Genomic DNA, 27,758 nt, shown 5'->3' on the forward strand with positions numbered 1-27,758 from the left:
CTCCTATCCGTGTTCCTTTTAAGGCCTGTACAACAAAACTGTGGTGGCTGGGAATCTGTGAAGGCTGTGTGACCTGTAGGAGCCTGAGAGTGGTTTTTAAGCAACCTTGATAGATTTCCTTTCTGGTAGAATCTATATACTTTGTATGATCAATGTACGAGACCCTTTGCTGGGGCCTATAATCACCTTTACTACCTGAGTCCATTAATCTGTAAGAGTGGTGGTTCTGCTACACTGTTCTCTGCTCTCCTTAATTCCACTTATTAAAACACCTCTTTTCATCTCCTCGATCTGAATGTCTCCCTGTTTTAATATTCCTCGCGTGTTGGGCCAACTGTCCCAAATTCTGGCGTTTAACCAACACCAGAGCTTCTCGTTAGTGTGTGTAACATTGCAGCGGGCCGCTCTCTGAGGCACTGGCACTCAGACGGTCACCTCAGTCGTACTGTGGGTGGAGTAGCTCTTCTGCCTGGTGTGGTGGTAGTAGGGGGGTTGAGGTGGGTGTTGCACATGGACGTGCTGCCCCTGCCCGGCCCCCCCTCCAGCTCCAGCTCCAGCTCCATACATCGCTCCGTAGGGCTGGCTAAAGAGATCCGGCATGTTCTCTATGCTCTGCTGCCTCCGGGTCGAGTAGCCGTGTCTTCGGGAGGAGCCGTGCATAGAGGAGGAGCCGTGCATAGAGGAGGAGCCGTGCATAGAGGAGGAGCCGTGCATAGAGGAGGAGCCGTGCATAGAGGAGGAGCTGTGCCCCGGGGCGGAGATCTGCCTGTGCACGTGGCGGCCAGTTGGCTCCCATGCTTTGAAGGCCGAGCTGGAGAGGAGCGGGTGGGTGGTGGTCTTGGGGAGGCGCTGGTGCTCCAGATGGCTGGAAGGGATGGAGATGGAGAGGGGGGCGTGGAGGTCGTGGTGTGCTGGCAGGGGCTGGTGGATGTAGGACTTCTCTTTGGGCTGCACTGGTACAGACTGGAAAGCAGGAGGTGCCACAGGCTGGTACTGGGAGAAGTCCATGAGCGGGAAGCTCTTGTAGTAGCTACTAGATGCACTGTCGGCTGTGAGGAAGAGAGAGGGGTGGAGACGGTTTAAAAATCTAGTGCCAGGCATTCATCAGGACATTCATGGCAAACATTCATTACGGTTTACTGTTGGAGTGGTGTGCACACAATTTCCCCTTTGCAGTGAGGGAAACTTTGGGTATGCTAACTTTTAGTTTTGCCTCTGAATAAAAATGCTTTTGATAATATTTGGTTAAATCCGGCTGTGGCTCAGGAGGTAGAGCAGGTCGTCCACTAATCAGAGGGTCGGTGGTTGACAATGTCGTCATCATCACTGATGGATTTTCCTTTTAATGTAAACGTTTGCTCTGTTTGTATTCTTTAACAATTAATCCAGCAAAGTAAACACAAGCTATATTTGGAGTCTTTAAACTTGTTTATACTTTAGAGTCATTTTCAATCTGTCACAGTCTGATGCAGTTCTGAGTCACATGCAGAAGCAGCCTAAAATGAACTGTCAATGTGCAAACACAGAGTCTGTCATTGTAGGAACACTGACGACTGAATCACACTTAATCCACGATGCATTTATGTTGGGACCTCCAGGCTCCAACCTGTCAGCAATGTCAGCTTCATTTGCCTCTCAAAGTATTTTAGAAGTTTTAAATGGAGGCCATGAAACTTTCAAAGGAGGAAATTACAAATGAAAACTTGTCATTAGAGCTAAAATCTCCCCCTTGTTCTATTTTAATAAACTAAATTTAGTCTATCTTGGTCTGGTAGGACCAGTAGCGGTTAGCTAATGTTAGCTGTCATTATTTAGATATTACTAAGTCACTTCCCTGACTTTTTTCTATTTATGCTATGATTACACTTTTGCTTTTATTCAGCAAAAGTTACATGATCTCACTTTAAACACTGAATGATAACTAGAGACCATTTTGCAATGGGGATGTTCTGACACACAAGTACTCATTACTGCATCATGACATGAATACTCTGTATGCATGGGTCAGACCTCACCCATCATCGAACTTGGCCTTCATTTTGATCTGACCTACAGACTTGTGAAGATTCGTGGCCGTATCTCGAACTGTTGCGACGCTATTGTGGTGACAAAACCACCTCTGTGTTATAGTTCCCGCTACAGTCAGTGGATACAAGACCAGCCACACACTGTCACAGCTGGGTACAGAAAGGTGAAAAAATAGCAAAGATACTAAGTGAAAATTGAGAGGTAAAAGGTGAAAATTTGAAAGAACACACCTCAAAGGACAAGGTGGGGAAACAGTGACGGGATGGATTCAAGAGTTCAAAATAACAAAAAGTATAAAACCAACGCCTTGTGTGAAGGGACAGTTTAAACCATCAGAAGCTCAGAAAACTAATTATATTTTTCTCTCATTACAAATAAATCGGAATATCTTGTCTAGGAAGTGTGAGATTTTGGAAATAAATAACATTAACTGAGGGGTCAGAGGACATGGAGAGAGTCAGAAGAAGGCATAGGACTGTCGGGAGGAGAGGGAGAGTTTGAAGAAGATCAAAGAAGAAAGCTGGTGAGTTAAGTATTTAAAATTGGTGTATGCCCTCAAGGCGGACTGTAGTGGCGTTCCTCTTGTGCTGGGAGAGGGCAGAAGGCAGGGAGCGCAGAGAGGGGGGAAGAAGATGCTGAGGAGTGCAATGGAGATGATGGAGGTAACTCTGTGTGTCAGGATGTGGAGACATAGCAGTGAGGGGTTATAAATACCCTCGCCCTGAGTCCGCAGTGTGTGTGTGTGTGTGTGTGTGTGTGTGTGTGTGTGTGTGTTGGGTGAGCATGAATGTCACAGAGGATTATTTTAATAAACGAAACACTGAGGTCATTGCTGTTAGCTTCATGGCTACATGAACAGTAACCCAAAAGTCTGAGTCCACCAATGACAGCTGCTTGTTTTCATCTAATGTTTTTAATTGCCTTTTCCAAAATAAAAAAAAAAAAACATAACAAAAAGAGTGAGGGCAATTAATTCAACACTTTATCCCCAGATAACCAAATAGATCCGGCCCATAATTCGGCCACATGCTCGTTTTTTTTCTGGCCCAACATACGCCCCGGTTCCGCGGCCCGAATCCGGCCCATGTACAACACAGAAAATCTTCCGGACTCTGCCCAGATGTGGAGGTACGTATATGGGCCGGACTCGGGCCGAGAACCCGGGCATATGTTGGGCCAGAAGTTTCATTCGCCTCTCTGCTCTAACTTAAACGTCAAATGTTAGCGTGTCAGGTAAACTGCAGTAGCTGCTGCTGATCGTTACTTCAGAGGCTAAGGAGCGTATCATTATAAAACTACATTATTTTATATTTTATTTTCTTTTTAAAATAAAAATAAAAATGTATTTTTTCCCATGTCTGCTGCATGGATTATTAACTGGTGAGGATATTGACATTTGTCTGCGACATGTAGAGTCAGCCTCAGGTTTTTTTAAACATATATGTAGAAAATCAAGCCATTGCCCGAAAAAATTCCCATGAGTTTTCGAGTGATAAAACTGCCAATGTTATTGTAAGTGTTGTGCCATGCAACATTGGAAAGCTTGACACGTGTAGCAACAGTAACTAAAGGGACCTAATGGTCAGTTACTGTTTTAGTGCCCTTCAGCAGGTCAACTCAACCCTGAAGCTAAATAGCATCGATCTGTAGAGGCCTTTGGGCAGATCCCAAGTCCGGAGTATAACCAGTGTGTGAAAAGAGTTGCTCCTGCAAAAGGGCGCTCGTGCTCCATCGACGTTCCATGGATAATAAAGGTTAAATAAATCCACCTTGACAAGCAGTGATTTGCCTTCGGCACACTGGTAGAGGATTACTTTGTTCTAATGGGACGCCAGGGGTTTGGATGCAGTTGTGTGCACTATTACACTCGCTACTATGCAAGGACAACCACGTGTGTGTGACCTTTGCTGACACGAGACTGTAGTCTGTACAGTCACCTGGTTAAAAAACGCCCGGCAGCCTCTTCTCCAGGCGGAAGTTACTTTGCTGTTGCATCACAAACCTCTTACAAAACTACTGTCTGGAGTCAACGAAGGTGAGAGTTATTACATTCAGGAAGATTGATGATAAAGAAAATGATATGATAGGATAGATTTGTGTCCAGTTCACACTCAGACACTTCCTCAAAAGTGAGGAATAAACTGGGATACCAGACAGTTATGAATAATTGTCACTGTGTGCAATTACTGACTGTGACATCACTGGTTTGATGCCACATAATGGTAATTCACACATTTATTAAATGCGAAGCTTAGCACTGTGAAATTCTTTAGCAAAAAAGCTGTGTAAATGTAATGGAGACTCCAGCTCTCATTATTTTTTTAAGGGAACTATAATGTGAATATTTTACACTTTTAGATATAAAATGTTGGAAAGTAAACAAATTAATTTACATATGTGTGGCAAATAGGGGGTGATTTCAGTTTTCCAATCCTGAACACTCATTAAGATCAGGATGTATCTACCCATGGTGGCTTATGGGTAGTTTGCGAGTTCTTATGTTAGAAATAATGACAAAAACAATATACAAATAAAACCAAGGTTGGTTAAAAATGTTTGTCCTTGAAGTTTTTAGTTTGGTGTAATTAAACTTAAAATGAAGACATAGGAGGATGGTAGGTTTAGCTTTCATAACGTCCTGCCCGAGAGCTGCCTGAGGCCGTGTTACATGAAATACATGTATTACAGAGCGCCGTCCTTGGCAATGACCTGTGCTGTCTGGTTAGACAGTTAGACGGCTCTAACGAAATCGCAGTCTGGTTGATGAATAAAACAACAAACTAACTTGACTAATTACTTTGCTGAAAAAAACGGGCTCATCTCGTGGCAGTTAGTGTCAGACAGGAGCAGCGCGGGCTCCTCTTTAGGATCAACTTCCTGTTCGCTAAGAGGCACAGAAACCCTCATCCGTTGACAGCTCCTGTACTGCCAACCTACTGTACTTTAAAGGTCACTGTGTCAGTTGGAGTCAGTGTCATTTTGTGCGTGTGTGTGTGTGTGTGTGTGTCCGACTTACCCACAGCTTTCAGGGAGGTGTACTTGTTCAGTCCCACTGTGCTGTGGTTGCTGTGCGGGTGTGGAAGCCCTTGTCCAAACGGCCCGTAAGCGGAGTTATTCAGATGATAATTTTCTGGTGGGAGACGGAGAGAGAGAGAGAGAGACACAGTCAGTCAGTGGCAATACATCATCATCCAAAAACAATCCAGTCCAGAGTGCACAACTTGTTTTCATATAAAACCCTTTTTCAAACACGACCTTCCTCAGTGTTTTAAAGATGACATAACCGCACTGTAGTAAATGTAGTAAACCATGGCTGGATTAACCTCTTGGCGTGCCCTGGGGCAGAAATGAGCTGCAGCATTTCCCTTCGCTCTGTGCAGTCTGTAAAACACCCTGACACCTTCAAGTACGCACCGCGTTCAGTGTGTCAGCAGAGCGCATGTGGCGGCTTCGTTATAATTTCCTTCCAGCCCCAGATCCCGCAGGTACTCAGAGTGTATGTTGGAGTGCTACACTCTCAAAGTTTGCTGTGTGCCATTTGATACGTGGTAAATTGATTATATTATGTATAAAGTAAAAACACAAGGGCCCCTCCACAAGACGTTAAAGGTCAGAGTAGAAGTGAGTGAGAAAAACCTGCCGTCATGCACTATTCAAAATTGCAAACCAAAAAACCAGTGATGGAAACTAGCGAAATGTATACGCTCGCATGAGGTGGTTTTTCAGACTATTCAACGAGGCAGTATTTTGCAAAAGTGAAATGGAAACTGTTTTTCTGTGTTTAAGTCACATGACATCCAAAAGCTGGACTGTTATCTCCCAAAGATCATTAAGTCGTTACGAGCACCAGTTGCCCCTCGTCGCCTTCGATTGAATACTACAACAAGCTATCCAGTGGTGAATGCAATCCTCCCAACAATTAGCACATGCTAATAATAATAGTTGGCAGATGCTGGAGGAGAAAAGCTTTATTCACATAACATCGCTGAACGGAAACACAGACCGTTCACTTTTCTAAAAACAAACAAACAAACAAACAAAAAAAAAAAAACTGGAATGGAAACGCGGCTTGAGACGAATCAACAAATAAATCAGGAAACTCACAACCTCACACAATCTCTCCACAAAGTCACTCACGATGTCGCACTGCAATTAAAAACAAAAAGTGCTTTCTCACCTCCTCACATCTGGCTGTGAGTTTGTTTCCTCTGCTTACTTTCAACACGAAGCACAAGCTAAACTTTACAGAGCCGGTTTCACCTCAAGAAACAATTAAAACAGATTGTGTTCATTTGTTTTGTTTGTATTTTCCAGGATGAATTTTCGGATTATAATACAAAACACTCACTAGTTATTTCTGCCACACACATGCACATGCGTGTTAGAGGTCAGCTAAGCTTTAGCAGGTCTGCTTCGTGTGGCTGCACCGAGAATCCCTCAGGTGGGAGTGTGTGCCGTGGAAGTGTTCGCATAAACGCTGGATTAACAGTCGGGGTTAAAGAAGCGTCTCTCTTTCACCCCGCGGATGGTGACTTTGGGTGAGACAGCGGCCCCAACGCTGACAGCCAGCCAGTCTCACGCCAAATGAACTGATGGTTAATGAACAATGGAACAAACTAGCCGAGAGAGTGAAGCCCTGGCTATTAGCCTTAATGAAGTCCAGTGATGCAGCCAGGGCGCTTGATGTCAGCCCCGGGGATGGAAGGACACACATGCAGTGCTCACGAATGTGCAAACGGACACACACTCGAACAACAACATGCTTTATAAGGTCAATTGGAAAAGAGAAATAAAATCAACTGTGTTTATTTGTTTGTGTGTTAAATTGGCACTTCCTGTAACTGAATGGAACAGTAAAGCATATTGATACGCTCGCCAATGTGATTTGCCATGGACCAAGTCAAGTCCATCTGTGCGTAAATGTGTGTGTGTGTGTGTGTGTGTGTGTGTGTGTGTGTGAAGCACACACAGCGTGAAAGACAGAGGATTTCATCACATCTGTGACTACCAGTGCGAACAAAGAGGTGTACGCAGCGCAACTTCTGAATGCTAATCACCACACACACACACACACACACACACACACACACACACGCACACACAGAGTGAGAGTCGTGTGGTTTAGATGACGAACACACAGAAAGGGATAGAGAGAGAGAGAGGAATGGAGGATGGCAGGATGTTCTGGTGGAATAAATTAGAAAATTATGATGAAGCCAGAGGGGTGGAGAAATGTCGTGAGTTAGTCTTTACAGTAACAACATTTACACTTACAGCTCTGAGCCTCTACCTTAATCACTGTTCACACACACACACACACGATGCATATTACAACATGTGAAACATCTCACCACCTAATCAGCTTAAACTACAACGCACAGCACATTGATAATTGTGTGTGTGTGTGTGTGTGTGTGTGTGTGTGTGTGTGTGTGTGTGGCTACACGTGCACAGGAAAATCATCCAGTGTAATCCAGTGGTGTTCACCTCTCAGCATGTGCCAGATTAGAAGATTATGAGGAAAAAATCCTTTTCATACTGTCATTATCATCATCATCATCGTCGTCTACTACCTTCTTCTCATCATCATCATCGTCTTTTTTCCTCATGTGGTTAGCGCAGGAAACAACAGAGAGACTGTCTGAGCTTCAGTCAGACTCAGACTCAGACTCAGATGAAGAGTCTGTTGTGACTAAAATTGGCAACTAGCAGACGGAACAGAACTGTTAGCGTAGTTAGCATCTTCTATTTGTTGATGTTGTTTGTTAGCTTGTAACTGGCAGTGACTGACACAGTGTTAGCGGCTGTGCTAATGCTAACGAGGTTTCGGGTTTATTTTGCCAGCTTCAGTGAACTGTTTCCAGGTTAGAAGCCACCTGAGGACAATTACGCATTAATTAGGAGGCTAAAAGAAGTGGCACTGAAGACTGGCCACAATTTTAAATATTGCTTTATAAAAAAAAAAAAAAAAAGCCCAGATGGTGTCTGGTCTGCTATTAAGAATTAAGACATAAATTATTAATAACAAAGCAATGCCATGCAGACATGAAACATTCTCTGATTAGCAGATTTCGAGATGAAAAGAAGCAGGATATATATATTTTTTCTCTCTCTCATCATGTGAAATACTGAGTTAGCAATTAAATAACAAGCACAGGCTCACAGTGTGTGTGCCAGATATTTTTGACTTCCCAGTTTGTCTAGAAGCAGTTGAGTTTTAGCAGAAGCGCTAATGACGCAGAGGAAGGAGGCAAGACATTTAGACTAAAGATTCATTTTCAGGTCAGCAACTTCAGAGGAGTTTTTAGGAGGAATTAAAGGAGTTTTTGATGTGATGGGATTCCTCCCTCCCTCCCTCTCTCTCTCTCTCTCTGTCGCCTATACCGTCTTCCTCCTGTTTCCACCGGCGTGCTATTGTGAGTGCTCATGACCGTGAAACACTTAGAAAAGCAGGAGCGGCGCATGTTTCTATATATGGTGTGTGTTTTGTGTATAAATGTGCACCTCCGAGTGTGTGTGTGTGTGTATGTGTGTGTGTGTGAGATGATAGATAAAAGGAGCCTTAAGTGCCTCCGGGAAAGCGGTAAAGAAGCGGGAGTGCATTGCATGACGTCGGTCATCGCCAAGATGAAAGATGAAGGTCACTGTGTGTCCATGTGAGAGAGAGAGAGAGAGCGATGATACAAACTGGTCAAACTTATTAGTTCTGCTGAATTCAGAATAACTTCAGAAATAAATGCAAATGAACCAATTTCATATTACCATATTATTAGTATTTTCAAAAAATGTTTACTGAACAAAAGAAAAAAACAAAAATGGAATAATAGTGAAATAATACACAAAATGTACGATGGACACAATCATTGGCGGCCGTTTTGATGAATCTCAAGGCTATGAAAGATCTTGAAAGCCCCATTTCAGCAGTTCGTAATGTTATCGAGACGTTTCACAGTTATGAAACTATTAAGAAGAAACTCAAATGAAAAAACGTTGGTGCGGCTTGTGGAGAAAAACACCATGCAAGACATCTGAAGAGCTTCAGGCCGACCTCAAGCAATATGGAGCTTTCAGCCTGCACCTTACGCCACATCCAAACCCGAGCAGGGCTCCATGGGCGAAGGCCAAGGAGGACGCCACAAAAGACAACTTCCATAGATAAGCCACAGTCCTGGCAGCGCATCGGTTCGTTTAAAGCGGCCAAATGAAGCCCATAAGAAAAAATAACAACCGAGCGACAGTAAAACACGGTGGCGGTTCTATCGTGCTGTGTGCTTTGCTCTGTCTGGGACCGGAGGCACTGAATGTTTCAAAGGAATGATGAAATCTGAAGATTAACGAGGCATTTTGGAGCAAAATGTGTCAGAAAACAAGGTCTTCGGTCTTTCAGCGGGACAACGGCAGGAAGCTCACATCCAGAAGCACGAAACAATGACTGTTTTAAACCGGCCAGCAATGAGTCCTGACCTAAATCCCATTTAAAAACCTTTGGAGGACGTGTAGCGGTGGAAGAGGAACCACCAGCAAACGGGTGCAAGAAGCTTCTAGATGTTCAGTTCAGAGGCTGTTATTGTTGCTAAAGGTTCTGCAACCAGATATTAATGAAGGATGCCAATAACAGTGTCCGTGGCACATTTTCTTATTTGTATTATCGGACTATTATGCAAGTTTTGTTTATTGGACCTTGGATATTTTATTAATATATTCTCTTTACACAAAATTGGTTCATTTGCATTTACTTCTTAAGATATTCTGAATCGTGTACTTGAAATTCAGGGCTGCCAATAAATTTTAACCAGGACTGTAAGAGCCGAGAATAAAGCGAGCGAGCAGAGCACGCACCACGTCAGTCATCAGTGAGATCATATGTTAAAAGTCTCTGTGCATCACCGTTTGGAGTCGGAGCAGACGCAAACACAAAATCATAATCCTCACGCTGTTTTTGCGATCTGCTGAATTGGTCACACACAGGCCTTTTGTCAGAGTGATCAAGATGACACGAGCAGGGCGGCGCACATTCACACCGAGATCATTAATTTACAAGAATAAGTCGTTTGCGTCTCAAGAGCCGAGAGTGCAGGAAGACATTTTGGAGGAGACGAGCGCTCAAAAGGAAACTCTCGGTTAAAACAGACAGGGAGAGATGTGGAAGAAGAAAAGGTAAAATGTGTGTTAGGAAGAGTGATTTGTTACTGGGTCGTGCTACTTCTGCAGTCGATAAATAGGTCAGACTTTTTGCTTCAAGCTCTCGCTCTGCAATGAGTCATGTGTGTTGGAGACTTTTAGACCAAATATTTGCCTCCTGCCCTCATCTGACATCAGCTGCTGATGGCTCGTGTAAATCCTAAAAAAAAAAAAAAAAAAAAAAAAAGGTCTTTGACTTTAATGATTTGTGACTTTTTTTTGACATTTGTAGCTTTTAAAGTCGCAGTGAAACAGAAGTTAGATCATCTCCGCTGTCATGAAACGTTTTACTGTGATACGGCGCTGCTGTTTACTCACTACCTGACTGTCCGGAGCGATTTCACATGATGGGCAGGGTCGTCAACCCAAATCACATTTGATTGGATACATTCATGTTTCCGCTACCGGCTTCAACATGAGCCAAAAATATAAATAATAATAAAAAGTTTTACAGAAAAAGCAAAGAGAAGGATTTTGTTTCTAACACATATTCAGCACATAACAAGAGATGAATAAATATTCAACACTTGACCACAGGATTAGAACGTGGAAATGTGTCTTTAAGGAAAGTTTACACCACTTTGTTCCACTGTAACAACAGGATGCTAACATTAGCTCACATTAGCTGACATTAGCTCACCATGAGCGATGGGTCATATCAAATCAACCAAGGCTATTGCAGCAAAACTGACTGTATTCAATAAATCAACTCTTGTGTTTTTGTTGTAATGAATTCAACTTTGCCTTTGTAAGAGGAAGATCTTTGTTGTTTTCTTCTTTCAAAAGTTACATTATCTCGCTTTAAACTGGATGTGAGCCGTAGAGAAAACGGCAGCAGGCCCTCAGTTCAGATGTGTTCAGTTACTCTGTAGGTATTACTTTTTTCCAGAGGCCACTGTCTGCCATCTTGTCTATAATGGAAAAACCAATACTGTTCATCTGTTTTCCTCACTAGGCAATCTATTTATTGTTCCACTTTGTCCTGTGACTCAGTGAGGGAACATTGCATTTTGTATTTGCCTAGTGTTAAATTCACAGTCCTTTAAAAAAGAAAAAAGGCCTAGAAAATACAAATAGAGCAAACAGATTCCTGCAACTCCTTGTGAGATCTCAGGGGAGTTTCGTAGGGTGAACAGAGGATGAGGATCTAGGACAGACGGAGGTGACTCATGATTTTGAAGCACTGATGTGTCGACCCTCAAATGTCAACCTCTGAGTTTGCTTAAAACCATGTTATGACCAAAGAGGATGCATTTGCAGACAGCCTTTAGCTGACGTGTCACCAGAGAGCCTTCGGGCAAAGTTCTCATTTGAAACTTTACTTTTTCCTTCTTAAATAACACCTGTCATATTGTACTGATGTGAAATGATGAAGATTTTTGTTTTGTTTCATCGGCTCAAAGCTGCCCGCCGGACAATGTTCATTTATTTATTTTGCTGTCTCTGTTTATTGCCAACAAAAAGCCAGTGGACACTTTCCAACTCTGGGAAGAAGCAGATGTAATGTGCATAAATATGAAACACATTACCATCAATAGGTATCATCATCATCAACTCTGCCAAATCCCCTGATTTTCACTGCTGTCACTTCACATTAAGAAGCGGACTCTCACGTCCCACCCCAACATTTACTTATAGTTTTTTTTTTTATTCGATCAACAGATTTCTTAGAGTTATGCATAATTGAGGGCGTGGTCTCTTTGAGTGACAGGTGGGCGGCGTCACAGTCACCTAGCTGCTCGGTGTCTAGCCGTTAGCTCTCTGCTAGGCGACACCTCAGCTGAACGTGACCTCTTCCCTGTGACTACAAAGTTGTTGTAATTACATGTTGTGTGTTCTTATGGTTTTTTACTCAAAAGTTTATTAGCTGGCTTGTTCATGTTAATCACTGGTAAGCCTCGACAGGGCTAAGCTAACGTTAAAATAATGGCTGCTTGCTTGTTTCTTTCTCTGTTTCTACTCAGAACATATGACATGTAGGTGTCGAGGCTTTTTGGAGACACTGAAATGAACAAAAATAAATTATTCACTAATTTAACTAAATTTTTTTGCTGTTTAGTAACTTGTAAATAATTTCCTAAGTAACTTGACTGAACTACTGAAAAGTAGGAGTGGTAACCCATTTTTCTTTTTTTCTCCAGGCATAACAAGCAGTTAATTTAAACACACTTACAATCATCCAGCAGAGATCATGTTAGCTACTGGGATCGACTGAAACCTGTCCATTAATATGTATGATTTGAGGTTCTGTCGTATCTGTACATTACCCACCAACTACTTGTGTTACCCTGTGAAGTGACTCGCTTTAACTCCCGTCTTTTCATCTCTCCATCGTAGCTAGATGGATTTCTTGTGCACTTTTTCTCCCTGTACTTCAGGCTCTTTGGCCACGAGCTCAGGACAAAATAAACTGGCTGCTACCGAACATCTGTTTTAATGTTAGTTCCAGCTGATAAATCTGTTGTCGATTGTATATGATCAATGCAGCGCTCCAGATTAAAGCGTCCACCACGTACAGTACGTCCTATCAAGTCATTAGCAGGGTGTGAAATTCTACATAGAGAGGTATGAGAGATGGACGCTGCAGGCGGCCTCAAATATCAAACACTCCACGCATCTCTCTCTCTCTCCCACACACACACACACACACACACACACACACTTGCATACAGGCACACACCGACGCATACTAATCCATGCACACGTAGACATGTATGTACAGTCAGTTGCTCTTTTGTGCTACTGTCACGTACTTGGTCTAAAACTGCGTCATCCAGGCTGCCGTATCTGGATGTATAGGAAACGTATGGAAAACGGCACATGCCGCGTGTTGGGTTGCAGCCTGCCTACATTAACATACTAATTACACGCCAGCGTTGTGCACATGCAACAAGCGTGTGTTCCATTTACAGATGAAGATTATCTAGTGTTCACTCTCTTACATGTAACAGACATAACATTTACACAGCACTTCGTTCTGCATTGAGTCCGACTCTTTTCACTGCATTTGTCACCAGCTGATTTTCAGTGGGTGTTTTCCTGATTTTAATCTCACTGCAGAGCGTCTGATTTCATGAGATTAGTGACACTAAATAAAAGTTTGTGTCCGCGGAAGCAGATTAAAAACTCTGACTTGACACTTTTTTTTTTGTGTGTGTCTTCCTCTCTCCGTTAGGGTGTCATGTGATCATTTAATTTTAAAAATAACACACTGCAGTACAAGCACCAACATCTGCCGACGGTGTTCAGGTTAATAAAAAAGACGACTTGAACCAAACCGATCGACTGTGACTGAGAGCTGAAATATCTAAGCAGAGAAACAAGAAAAACAAAAAACAGACACATAAGAGGAACCTCAAACGAGAGATCATCATCTGAGATGAAGTGTAAGTGAGTGTGTGTGGGTTAGAGGTGAAGCAGGAGGGAGGTCTGTGAGTGACGAGACTGGAAGAGCTCTGGCTGTTTCTTGTTTTCCAAAGGGAAGGAAAGAAAAGGAAAGGGAGGAGGTTTTTGTCTCTTCTGCCGTCTGCCTTTTGCTCTGTGTTTAAAGTGTGTGTGATTCAGGTGTGGTGCACCTGTACAGGTGTGGTGCACCTGTACTGAGGAGAGAATCAAAGCTATGGATTGTTTGTGCCTGTTTGGCTTCATGTGACGACGTAAGGAAACATGGCGCCAATTCACTCGTCTCTAATTTATTGGGAATCTCTGGGAATTACAGCATTAAGTAGCCAGCCACCCAAAAATGTTAGAGATTTAATTTGTGAATGTTTCAAACATACTTTGACTTTATGTGCGAGTCCTGTATTAGACTATTAGCTACTTGTTCTACAGCCCCACGACTCTGCAGCAGATAAGCAGGTTTGGACTACAGATAAATAAGTGTTAATGTACGACTCCTCTTCTGTTTGAATAAAAACAGATGTAAACTGGGCAGAATACAAACTACCCACACACACACACACACACACACACACACACACACACACACAGAGTTTCACTGTATTTTTCTCTCTTACATCAGCACATAAAGAAGATTTTCTGCAGCAGGTAGTAGCACTGTCAGTATACTGCATGCTGTTCTGAATTTATCTGTATCTGTGTATCGTGTGTGTGTGTGTGTGTGTGTGTGTGTGTGTGTGTGTGTGTGTGCATGCATGTCTCAGCACGTCTCTCTCAGTACTCACCACTCCTGCTGCGCAGCATCCTGGCGGAGATGCCGTTGGCTCTCCCTCTGCTGGGTGAACTGGCCGTGGTGTTCTCCACCGAGCTCACCTCACCACCCTGCTGCTTCAGCAGGTCCGTCAGTGTCCTGGGGACGAACACACACTGGCTGTAAATAAGTTCTCAGCTTGTAATTAGATCTCCAGCGATAAACAGGTTAAAGTTACACATTTATATATTTATTTTCTTTAAAAAAAAAAGAGAGAAAGAGGGGAAAGCAACACTGTTAACGACAGACATATTGTCTGTCCTCATTCAACCAATCAGAGAGCTGAGATCTGACGTGATAATGACAAAACTGAAGTTCAAACGGAAACTCAAGCCAAATAAGAGCTTAATGTTTAAAATGATGATTAACAGAAAACAAAAAAAAAGTAAGAAAAATTAGGCCTGACAATTTCTGAAAAGACGAACAGGAAGCCACCAAAGAAAAACATAATGTTTCCCATCCTGCAACTTGGAAAAGAATAAAAAGTGATGAGATAAACTGTTCTCATTAGAGTAGCTGCACAGCCAGATTCTTACAGTCGGTCAGTGAACGAGACAAACACCATCTGTTATCCTCACAGATGTGGTTTGATTCTCCCCTGAGAGGGCTTTCCCCAACAGCTGGAAGCCCTGCTCGCAAACACACACACACACACACACACACACACACGCAGGAGGGACTGTTTAATGTGTTGAAGTTGTTTGTGAATCTATTTACATTTTTCTGTGTGTGTGTGTGTGTTTGTGTGTGTGTGTGTGTGTGTGTGTGTGTGTTGTATAATTCTACATCTGGCCATTCGCTGGACATTATTGTGCAGATGTGCGGAAACTGTTATGGGCTATACAGTATGAGTTATACAGTATATATATATATAATTTAATATTTATTTGTTTTATATTGATGTGTGATATTATATTTTTGTCTTGGGTTACACCAGCCACAACGCCTGTCAACATATTGATCTTCAGACCCCCTGCCTATCCAGTAGTTATTACTATGTTATTACATGACTGCTCAGTACTCATGGGTCGGACCAAACGTGGAGTTTAGTCTTTATCTTTGCTTAGGGCAGGAACCATGAGTCTCTATTAGCTACTAGTATAACACTCCCAAAGCCTGAACTGTCAGCGGTCCTGTTGCATTGTGGGTAATGTAGATTCCAGGATTAGACCAGTGGACTGTTCTTCTGAGAGACCTCAAACAGAAAAACATCACTTCGATTGATGCAAACAGAAACGAACACTGAATGTACACGAACGCTAAAAACTTAACCCCGAGCATTGTGCAGCAGAAAAATTACATCAAGCACAACAATTAAAATCCTGCATCTAAAAAGAAAACCCACCCGATATACAATTCTGATGACGCATGTTATAAACTAGTTGCCTTATTCCGTGCCTTTTGGAGCCGTCCTGTCTCACTGATCGCCGCATCGCCCCGAACGGCTGAGCAGGAGCCGACCTGACTGCCAATTAAGGCTCGGGTTAACTCTTCCATATGCAAACGACTGACTAAATGTTGAATCATTCACGCAGCGCTACTGATCTTTTCTGTCCATGATAAAAGATCATCTGACTGAAAACCTAGAAGAAGAAGAAGAATGTGCAAATCAGGTCTGGGGGGTGTTACCGTGAGGGCGTAATCCTAACAGCAGCAGGTTTGAGTCCAACCCGTGGCCCTTTGTGCCAAGTCATCCTCTCTCTCTCTTTCTCTCTCTCTCCGACTTTCCTGTCTCTCTCTATCAGAATAAAGGCAAAAAAATACTTAAAACGAAAGAAGTGAAGAACCGGGCTGGGACGCACTTGTTATTCAATGCTTTTAACATCAAAAGTCAGAATTGAACAACGAGTGCCAGCCAGGTTCATCACCTCTCAGTGTCCCCTGGAAACACTTCCGTTGTGTTACGGGACTGAATTTGCAGCGTGTTTGTGTATTTGCATGTGTTTTCTTAAGCTGCCGTGCGTTGAGCTCTCAGGGCCACCGTAGAGGCTGCATGAAGAAAAACTATGGGCTGTTCCATTCAGACGGCTCCTTCGAATTTGATTCAAAACCTCAGGTTTTTGTAAAAACGGCAATTGCTAAAAGGCGGACAGACTGTCTCATTTCGGTTCAGCCTTGGTGGCGGCTACAAAGACGTGCCCTTCATCCTCCGAAGGATGCGGCGGCCGCTGAATTGGGACACAGCTTGTGTGTTCACACTGGTTTTGTGTGACAGTGTGTGTTTCAGGATGAATTCAAGTCAGCTGTATGTGACCGGGGGCCTTTTTGGCTGAACGATGTATGGGCAAGATTTCCTGCAATATGCTCGTGTTTGGACTCCGGGCTTGTTGTGTTGTGGTTGCAAAGAAATGCAAAGGAATGTCAAGATACTGCACACGCTCACACATTCCTGTCCCCTCCTTCTACTAGGAGCTTTACTACCAACTGAAGATAAACACTAAACGACCACCCCTATGTGGCTTCCCTGTCTCTCTCTCTCTCACACACACACACACACACACACACAGGCATACTCATCACTTTGAATAAACACTTTTCCCTCTCCCTTTGCATCTGCTGAATTTACAGTGTCGATGGTATTCACTCCCTTGATCAATAATTCAAACACTGGTGCCTGTGTTCCCGCTAACGAAGCTCATGTGTTTAGCCCCCGTTGCCTCACACACACACACACACACACATATGCACAGGTGCACAAAACACACACGAGGATATGACCGACCTGACAGCAACAGCCGGGGGCAACTTGTTCACACTCAACCTGCCAAATAGAAAAGCGAGTCCCTTTGGCTACTTCTCTGATGATCTATAAACTATCCGTAGGTGTGATAATGTGTGTGAATAACAGGGTCACAGATGCCAAGAAGTGGCTCCTGCAGGGACTTTGTTGATGGCGTTGATGCTGTTTTGGTGCCGGATGTGATTAACCTGTTTGTTTTATCATCCACACGTGTCGCATGTACAGTTTGTGCACGTTTTTACATGCATGACCTTTTGTGTTTTCGACTCCTAAGACGTATTACCTGGAAAGAACAATCCTCCCTTATAACATTATGAGTCTGCGAGCTGCAGACTGTGCATCCCAGATCCTATTTTGGGGATGCTAAAAAAAAAAAAAAAAGCATCCTGGGAAATGTAGGAATGTATGTCAAAGGAAGGTCAACAACACAAAGATGAATTAAAACAAAGATAAAACCTAAGAAAAATTCGTACGTTAATGAGTTTTTCCTGCAGTGCTGAATTTCCCCCTTGAAACCTTGAAACTGCTTGAGTTTCTCTCTATTTATAGGATCTGATTTTGTAACAGAAAATAATATTCATTCATTCAAATCAATTCAGATCTTAATCATCTTATTGAGAATCCTTTTATGTACACTGTGCATGGTGTGTGTCTTTGTGAAATTGTGTATTAGATTATGACGTGAAATTTGTCCCCCATCTAAACATTTGCATCACACAACAAAAAGACTTTCAACGCGTCCTGATCTTTCTTCTTCTTCTTCTGTAAAGACTTAAATCACTTTCTCCTTTCCTCTTCCCTCAGTTGTCAATTCTCTTTCTGTTCAGTCTTCTCATTCTTTCTCTCTCTGCCCCCTCCTCACCTAAACGCAGCCCTAAATCTGTCTCTTTCTCTTCGCCCTCCTCTTTAAACCATACCGTTTGTCTTCCTCTCCTACAGTCTCTCTCTCTCTCTCTCTCTCCTCATCCCCTCTCTGACTCATTGCCGTGCAGCGCCTCGGGCCTCCACGCACTCTTCTCTTGGCTCGCCGCTCAAACAACTTGCTGATTTGGACTTTTAATCTGCAACAAAAACTGCACCTGTCTCCGGGCTATGTAGTGTTTATGGAGCGTTGGCTGAGCTCCGTGAGAGTTTCTGCGGATGCCTTTTGAAAGAGTGAAGATGGCCGTGCGGCTGGTTAAAAGATTAAGACTTGCAGGGTGGGGTAGATTGACAGAAATAGACTGTGTTGGGTGGAAATAATTAAATCCAAATCAGTGGTATTAGGAATGAACAGGTGCAGATTTGTTCATAAAAATGCTGCCTGAATCAGTTCATATACTGCTAGTGCCTAATCTTTGTCTTCCTGTTCTTGTTTTGCTGCATTTTTAGTTCCACATTTCATCAAGTTTCACTAACAGGCAAAAACACCCACACGAGTCGGTCCCCGCTCTTCCAGTTCTGCGAAACTGGCATCACTGAGTCCAGGTTTAAACCACAGACTGTAAATAAAGATTAACGTAGCCTAGGTGACGTCACCCACAGGTTTCTGAAGAGCGGTTTTGAACCTGCTCCGCCGTCGACACCTTGGCAGTGCCTGACTCCGCCCCTAACTCCCGGCTAATCCACAATCCACAAATCGTCAAAGAGGGGAGGTGAGTGTGGAGCTGAGACTTGGTTTAAACCATTAGTTGATTCGAAGAACTCAATCAGGTGTAAAACTGAACCAATTAAAATGTCAGTACACTTTATTGGCACAGTTACGTCACCAAAATGATTTAAAAAACATGCTTCGTCATCTTATCTTAGGTTAAAACCTCTGCTCCGTACGGGTCACCACACTTGCTCACTTCAGTGAGCACAATCCAACAGCAGCAGTTGAAAATGCTGCGAAAGGTTCTGGCATGTCTCCCCCAAATACAACAAAGGAGACGATTATAGCACATCAGAAAAAAAATAATCTTGTTCCTGACGTCACATCTTACCCCCGCGCCCAAAAAGAAATTATTATCCCATCAATGTGCAGCTGTTGCCAAATTTAGACACAACAAACGAGGGATGTCTTTGATATGGAGCCCTTAGATTTGCATGAATGTGTGTTTGGTCCTGCAGGACTTTATGGACTTGTAATTGCAAGAATTAACGCAGGTTCCCACTCTGCCGGACGGGATGGAAATGTTCCCCTTCTTAACATTATCTATCTAATAATGCCAGGAACCCAGGTCAAGTCGAAGCTCAGCAGACAGACTTCCACTTCCACTGGACCTTGTTGCACTGATCTGAGCTCCTCAGGCAGCGTCCACTCTGAGACTGACTAATGTGGAAAGGTTTGGATAATTGAGCTGCAGCAGGAATAGGAAATCATAGCTATTTTTATGCGACAGACAAAATATGGTTGCAAAAACCCATATGGGATATACACAGTCTGATTCATATATACATACATATATATATATAAATTCCATGAGTTACCTACAGGTTTACTTCTCTTATGGCTCTTTATTACTCCGTAGCATGTTGCGTAACTCTTTCCCATCACGTTACAGCCACAGTGAGATGAGACTTCGCTAATGTCCTGTAACAATCACCCAGACCTCGGCACACACTCGGTGATTAGCTACAACTAATATTACAGCAAGTGTCCAAACACAGAAATCCTTCCTCTGTCCCTCCGATGTGAAATGTCCTGGATACGGTGAAGCATGCATATACATTCAGGACATAGAGTACAGTACATGCTTCATGTTCTGTTAACGCGTTAATGCACATGTTATTGACCCTGTAACTGCACATGTGGCTGCACAACATGGTGTTGTTTTATCTCTGGGCTTCAAGTGAATTCAAAAATTCGTATGTTGCTTTTTCTTTTTTTTGTAATTTTCTGATATTATCAGATCTGATATTATTATTCTGGTAATTTGATCCACAGCTTTCACGATTTGCAGCAGTGTTGCACCATTGTTGTGTCTCACACAGCCATTGTGTGCCAAAGAGGCTTGTGGAGCTTGAATAATAAACACGTACAAACAGATGAGAGTCAGTACAGCAGCCAGATTAGCTGCTGATGAGCTGTGTTGAAAGTGTGTTTCATGTGTCTGACCTTCTCCTGAGGATGGCGGTTCACCTCTATCTGTCCCACACACACACACACACACACACACACACACACACACACACAAATGCACTCATAAACACACACTGTCACCATCTGTCTTCTCACCAAAAAAACACTTTCCGGTTTCTAAACATCCCCTCTTCATGCGATTCATCTCTTAAAAAAAGAAAAACTTTCAGATAATCCACTGAAAAAGAAAAGCATCTGCTGCGGATATCTCCCCCGTCACAATCTCTGTATCACCCCTCTGTCGTCACTCATCGCTCCCTCCTTTCTTCAACGCTACAGTTAAAACCAGCTTTACTGTCTCTGACAATTACTGATAAAGACGGAGAAGATGGCGAGGCACATGAACAAACCACGAAGCAGTTTCGTGTTTCTGCGGTTGATTCTTCTCTCTGAAAATTTCATGTGCATTTTTATTATTATTATTATCATTTCAGGCATTTGAATGATCTCTCTTGAATGAGCTTTACTTTTAAGTCGACTTCCCACGGGGGGCTGAAAAAGTGGAAAGTTTAAAACGTTTACAGTTTACAACCTCAATCCGCTGATGAAGACAATGCGGTTCAGGTGAAAGCTCCAGAAGAGCTGTTAAATGAGCTGCTGCTGCATCAAATCAGTCTGGGTTAGACAGTCGTGTTGATGGAAACTTGTACGCCAGATTAATGAAATTAAACCTGCTTATGTGCCTTTTTTTGTCATATAAAATATGGAGGTGGGGAATTCACACCCACATTTACATCTGACTGCTCATTTCCTGGTGGAGAAGCTGTGATTATCGTGAGCGTGACGAAAAGGATTAATGATGACGCATGTGGTGATTTTTCAGATTTCATGTGGCCCGCGCAGCTATAAGTGGGATGTTGTTCAGCTGGTAACAGGAGTGTTGGTGGTTTAATGCTAAACACGTAGCCGTTCCCTCGAGCACAGCGGTTGCCACGTGTCCTTTTTCCTTTTCGTTTTGTTTTTTTTCCCCAGCCATATTGAAAATAAGTGTATTAGCCATGAAGAAGCCCACACACTGTGGTTTTCTGGGTTATCATTCCGCTAATAGGTGCAGGTATAGCGAGCATCTGAGTGTTTTTTTTTTGTTTCTGTGCTAACAAGCTAACTCCCTCTGGCACACGGGCTTGCAACTATTTTCTTTATTCAGCCGCCTTGAAAATGGAAGAAATGCAGTTTTATCTCAGCTGATTCTAGCTGCTGCTCCGGCCTGTTTGAAGCTGGAGACAGATGGCCCATTAGACGTTTGGGAGAAGGATGAAAAGGAGCCACAGGGGCTAAACTCACTGTGAGTCTGCTGGTCTTAAGAACTTCACTTTTGACTGATATGAGTTTGACGGACGAAATTTTCATCTTGCAACAAGCGATTTTCAACAGCCTTTAAATATGAAATGCCACCTTCAAGGTGTGTGACTAATAAAAAAAGCTGTCAATCTTTCAACTTTTTAGATGTCAACCCTTGAGTCAGTGGGTGCTGACCCACATTTAAGTGTGTGTGGGGCCCAGTGACGCCTGCGTGGCAGGACTGAGGCGGAGAGAGGAAGGTATGGAAGCTGGAGGCTGAAAATTGTCACATCTGATACAGCCAGGAAGCTGTCGACTTATATGTCCTCTCACTTTGAGAATAACTGCGGCAAGCGGTGACGCAGGAACGTACAGTACGCCTGCACACTTCATCACGTTTACTAAAGGGGGTTAACACCGGTGTGACTTGCTTCATGCCCGCTGTGTCTGTCTTCCTCTCTGAAGACCAGAGGAAGTCACAGAGAAACTATAGCGACAACAGGGAGGGGGAGCTCGTCAGAGAAACACAGGATAGTGTGTGTTTCCATTATCATGTATGTTGATGTACACATACGGTATGTCAAGCTGTTTCAGCCACAGTGCTGTTGAATTTAGTAAAATAAAACTCTTTTATGGATTTCACTTCACTGGGGAACGTTTGCATGTCGATTTGACTGTTTTCAGCGTCGTGTGTTATTAGTGGGAGAGCGCTGCGTTAAGTTGGAAGTAGTGTGGGTTTGTTGATACTTCATATACATCAGTAAGTTGTTCATGAGGCAGATTTTAGCAGGTTGTGTGAACTCTCCTACGGTAGCATACATCCTCTCCAAGCATAAGTTGCTTTGTCATTTCATTTGTTTCTTTAATTCATTATCCAGCTGAACATCCACAAACTCCATGTATTAACAACTTATTAACACAGACTGTCATTGTTTTATTCAAATTACTGTTTTAATTGTTATTTATCACACAGAACTGCAGATCGTTGTAATGGAGGAAGCATCTATCAAAGTCCAGTTTGTCCAGTTTCAAGCCACATTTTTTATGGTACATGTTTCACATCTTTGTTGTTTTTAACTATATTTTAACCTGATGAAGGGTTTTAGTCACTGGGCATTATAAAGGGTCATGAGTTTCTCACTTTCTAAGAAGTCATGAGGATAGTTTAAAAAGCCGAAGTGATTTCTCACAACTTGTCTACCTAAAGTTATACAGCCTAAAGATCTTTTATATCACCTAACTCTGTTTAAGTGATGCTACATCCAGAGCAGTGTGCGATTTCACGGCTCAATGAAATTGCACCAGTTGCTCAAAAAGGTTCAAACTGTCCAGAACCAGGTGTCACTAGGACGTGTGTGTGAAAAACAAAGAGAGAGAGGGAGTGAAACGGAGAAGTGAGACCCTTTTGTTGCGTGCAGTGATGCTCCATATGTATCCACACGGTATCGAGTATTGCTTATCTGTCCGCCTTCAATCAGGGCAGAGCAGTCAAAGCCTTTAAATGACAGTGCCCTTCATTACATAACATGATAGCTCAACAGCCCACTGTAGCACACACACACACACACACACACACACACACACACACACACACACACAGGCATATATATATCTATAGGCAGCATACAAACACAGTCGAACATATAGAACCATCAGCATGTTGATGCCATGTGAAAACCTTGTATCTCCACAAAGTCAAAAAACGCGGTTCTTGTTATCTTTAAAGAAGAATAATTCTGATCGTTATATATAAAAGTTTAATGTAAATTTTTTATCTGACATCCGACTATTTTTGTCTGTAGTTTTCTTATAATTGGAGATACAAGTTTTCCCACGTTGACAGCAGCAGCTGGACTGCTGGGCTACACAAATGGCCAGACACACAAACACACACACGCTCACTCACGCATGAATGCACTCACTTGCACTTGCCCACATTTGCACACACACACACACACACACACTCTCTCTCTGTGTGTGAACCATGGGACCTCTGCTGCCACCATGTTGGTCCTTGGCCTCTCACACTTGTGTGAGGAGGACGCTGCACCGCGGTGCATCTCGCCTCCTGGCTATCCTGACCGGAGCCTAAATGCCACCACTATCATTCTTGTTGTTAATTGAACTATAAATCACTCAGAGTATGTGCATGTGTGTCTACGTGTGTGCATGTGTGTCTACATGTGTGTGCGCGTGTGTGTGTGTGTGTAGAATCGTGAAGGTCATCAGTGTTTGTTTACTCTCTCGGTGTAAAGCCAGCTCCTCTCCAGCTGAGGCCTCTCATTAGACGTGACATGTATGACCTGAGGCGGCGCTCTCCGTTCCCCTTTTGTTGGCTGAGGATTAGCGCAGCCTGCAAACACACCGAACCTGGCGTGGCTGGAAGTATTAGAAGATATGTGTGTGTGTGTGTGTGTGTGTGTGTGTGTGTGGGAGGGGGGTAATCTAAGAGGAGGATCACCTTAGATTTTAGGTTTCAAAGCTGATTTGGGAGAACTGGTGGGATTTTCAGAGTGTTAATCACCCTCTGCTTGCAGGATGTTGAGATGGAGAAAAAGACGTTGAGAAAGAAAGACTGAGAAATAATAATAAAAAAAAAAGAAATAAAAGAACAGGTGCATGCAAGAGTTTGAGAGCAGAGTGCAGAAGTTGCCTCTTGTGCTGTGCCACTTTAAGATCCAGCTCTAAAGTGGGTGGGTGTATGCACATATTTATGTATTTCACCTCGTGAAGTGTGCGCAGTACATGAGGTCTTAGTTGCACGTACACTTTTGGACCAGGGATTTATGTCAGCAGGCTAATAACTAAACGAGCGTGCAGGCAGAGCAGTCCAGAAACGGTAAAGCTGTAATCTTGGTGAAATTTCTTTAATCTCAAGGAGGAGCGGTAATCTTGTCGAGATGGGCTCACAGAGAAGGAGGGGTGGGGGGGTGTTTATGCAGCGGGGAGTGTTTCTATTTCAGTGAGGTGCTACCCTGCAGGAAATATTAATCCTGGCTGTGTGTTATATCCGCCGAATGAGTTTTGCAGCTCAGGTTAATGGGGAGACGCACAAGCAGAGCAGCCGGTTGATGGAGAGTGCTGCTGCCCCGTGTGTCCACTCTCTCAATTAAAATGCAAAGAGAAACCACAAAAAAAAAACAATAAATAAATAAATAAATGAGTGAAGGCAAAGGGAGGAGAGGACGAGGCGAGTGAGGTGCGACACTGACAGAAAGGATGAGATGGTGTGAGCGAGGTGAGGTGAAATGGAGACAGAGATGGAGAAGAAAAAGGATTGAATAAAGATGTCTGGTTGAAATCGGCCTCTCTGCTCTTTGGGCCCTAGAGGGGAAAGAAAAGGCTGAAGGAGGAGATGTGGAGGAAGGCTGAGGAAGAAGAAGACTTTGAGTAACATCAACCGTGAGGGGTTTGCGACAAGAAAACTCAGGATGAGAGATGAACGAACGGCACGTGATGAAACTGTGATTCGTGGAAGGAGACGAGATGAAAAACGAGAAGATAAGGAGCGAGATGAGAAGAATGAGCTCCGGATAGAGAGGAGGAGTGAGGAGAGGCAGCCAGCGAGGAGTCGGACAGTTTGGGGATGAAAGCGGGGGAGATTTGAGCCCATGCTGTGCGCTGTTTGCTGTAATGATTTCCTGAGGCGAAACAGATTGAACCCCGGACCACGTATTTGACCTCGCTGCAGCAGGACTGTGTGTTTACGTGTGTGTGTGTGTGTGTGTGTGCATGCTTGAATGTGTGTCTGGAGAGAGAGAGAGAGAGAGACGAAGTACTGAACTGTAAATGCTTAATATCATTATTAAAGTTTCTCAGCTAATGGAGACAAGCTGCCCAGCTCGTTAATCATCTGTTGTTCGGTCCAAAAGTGTGAGGAGTGATTTGACTTGCGCTCGGTGTGAAACCTCGCACACGTGAGACAAACATGAAAGAGGGAATTCTTGCACAGAAGCACAAAGACTCTCCTTCTTCAAAAGTTCTTTGAACACCTACTCGACACTTAACTCCTACTGCAGCAAAAAAAAAAAAAATGTTTCAAATCGTTTTGTTTATTTCAAATATAAGTCATGCTTACAAGCAAAGCAAATGGTACAGAAGGAGGGTGGAATACAAAATAATAGAAGAAGAAGAAGAAAAGAAAATGGAAGAAGAAAAAGCAGAAACAAAGAAACAAGCACAAAGAGAAAAAAAATTAGAAACTAATGAGAAAAAAAGAGCAAAAACAAAATAAGGGCATGATTCGTGTGTGTGTGTGTAGTTGTGGACACACGTGATGAAGTGATCAGCCTCTTTCCTAAAAACACACCTGAACAGGTTGCATTCACCTGGTGCTGCTGGAGCAGGATTAGAGACTAATTGTACACGTGCAAGCAAACACACACACACACACACACACATATATACATATTCATGCACACACGTGTTAGTAGGTGCACAAATACACATTCGTAGTTGGAAGTTGTAAATTCGAGGCTGGAAGGTTGTGTGTTAACATGCTGATGAAAAACTAAACTGCATCTTGAAATAATTCTTTCTCTCTTTTCCTTTTTTCTTTTTTTTCTCTTTTCTTCCAGGGTGAAGTCAGAATTTTCAACTTTCCAACATCCCTGCAATGCATCAGAAACCACGTGCATGCAAAAACACACGCACACACACACACACAAACACACACATACGTGCATTCACAAACACACACAGACATGAATACACACACGACACACACACTCACACAAACTTTTATCCACCGCTTTGCTTAAATCTACAGTGTCGTCAACAAACAGACTGCCTCCTCACACACACACACACACACACACACACACACACACACACACACACACACACACACATGTCCTCATGCTTCTCACCTAGAGTTGAGGTCAGAGTGCGCCGACCCTGCTGCTCCTCCTCCTCCTCCTCCTCCTCCCCCTCCTCCTCCTCCGCTTCCTCCGCGGCTCTTCTCCAGGCCCAGTTTGGTGAAGATGCCGACCAGCACCATGATGGCCACCACTCCACAGATGATGTAGACGATGAGGTGCGTGCGGTCCCGCTCCTGGTCCTCCTGCCCCTCTGTGATGGTGGCCACGGGCTTGCCGGTGTTGGCCCAGATGGGCGTGTCGTAGTTGGAGCAGATGCTCTGGTCCAGCCGCTGCTGGCGGAACTGGCAGCAGAAGCGGTAGAAGCAGGTGCCGCAGCAGTACAGAAAGACGCCGGCGTTGCAGTTGAACGGCGGGTCCCACTGACCCATCACGTCATAGTAACCCTGGCAACGGGTCCCGCCAGATGGAGGGACATCCTCGTCGTCTGCGTCTCCACCACTTGTGGGAGTGGACAATCCCGTCTCTAGGGGGGTGTTTTGGGTCGTCTCCACGTAGTTGGGGGTCGTCTGGTTGCCCAGCGTGGTGGGGACGATGAACTGGTCGCCTTTGGTTACTGTCATCGTGGTGACAGATGGGTCCTGGGTGAGGGCGGGCTGACTGACGAGGAAGGAGAAGCAGACGAAGAGGAAAAGGCGGCAGGAGGAAGGGTTGGTGGCTGCCATGCTGCTGGGAAAGCCCTTCTGTCCAATGTCCCACCTGCAGGCTTTGAACAGGAAGGAGACGAGCGCGTTAGATCCCGTTACGCACCACAAACTTATCAACACCAGAACAAACGGGGAATCCGTCATCGGGCTCTCAGTGTTCATGAAGTTGCCTTTTTGCAGAGACAGCGAAACCAGCGACAACAATAACTCCTAGACAAAGCGATTCGCAGCAGGTTCCTATAAAGACTCAGGAAAAAAAAAATAGATTTTATCCTGAATGTTAAACAGATGATGTTTCTATTGATCTTTACGTACTTATAGAATCAATGATGGAAAGAGGGCAGAGGACGTTTTAAACAGGTCACTCAGAATCGCTATTGGAGACCGTGAGCATCACTGTTGAAACCAGAAGCTTCAGGCAAATTAAATGTTTAGTATCAGCTACAGAGAAATTACTGGTAGTTGATTTTTTTGCCTTCGAAGTGAGATTCATGAAAATGCTCTTACCTTCAAAATAAGAGCTTATATATATATATTCCTTTTAGTTTTGAAGGAGCACCAATAAAACAGAAACTCATTGAGACTTTTCTGCTGAAAAAAATCACTGAACTCACCTTTTCTCTCTCTGCAGTCTGCACACAGTCGACCCTCCGCACCGATTCTTCCCCAAAAGTTCAAGGGCTAAAAATCC

General features: G+C 43.5%; 1 protein-coding gene across 1 annotated transcript; it reads right to left on the reverse strand.

The window, feature by feature from the left end:
- Positions 1 to 33: 33 nt before the first annotated feature.
- shisa8b (shisa family member 8b) lies at positions 34 to 27,758 on the reverse strand. Its single transcript, XM_023395581.2, has 5 exons — positions 27,682 to 27,758; positions 26,412 to 27,126; positions 14,394 to 14,518; positions 5,045 to 5,158; positions 34 to 1,049 (listed from the first exon to the last, which is right to left on the reverse strand). The coding sequence occupies exons 2-5, from the start codon at positions 27,083 to 27,085 to the stop codon at positions 424 to 426; spliced, it is 1,539 nt and encodes a 512-aa protein (XP_023251349.1). The 5' UTR covers positions 27,086 to 27,126; positions 27,682 to 27,758; the 3' UTR covers positions 34 to 423.

Source organism: Seriola lalandi, unplaced genomic scaffold (assembly GCF_002814215.2).
Source record: "Seriola lalandi dorsalis isolate HSWRI2012SDOR001 ecotype SW California unplaced genomic scaffold, Sedor1 jcf7180002054965, whole genome shotgun sequence".
Taxonomy (NCBI): Eukaryota; Metazoa; Chordata; class Actinopteri; order Carangiformes; family Carangidae; genus Seriola; species Seriola lalandi.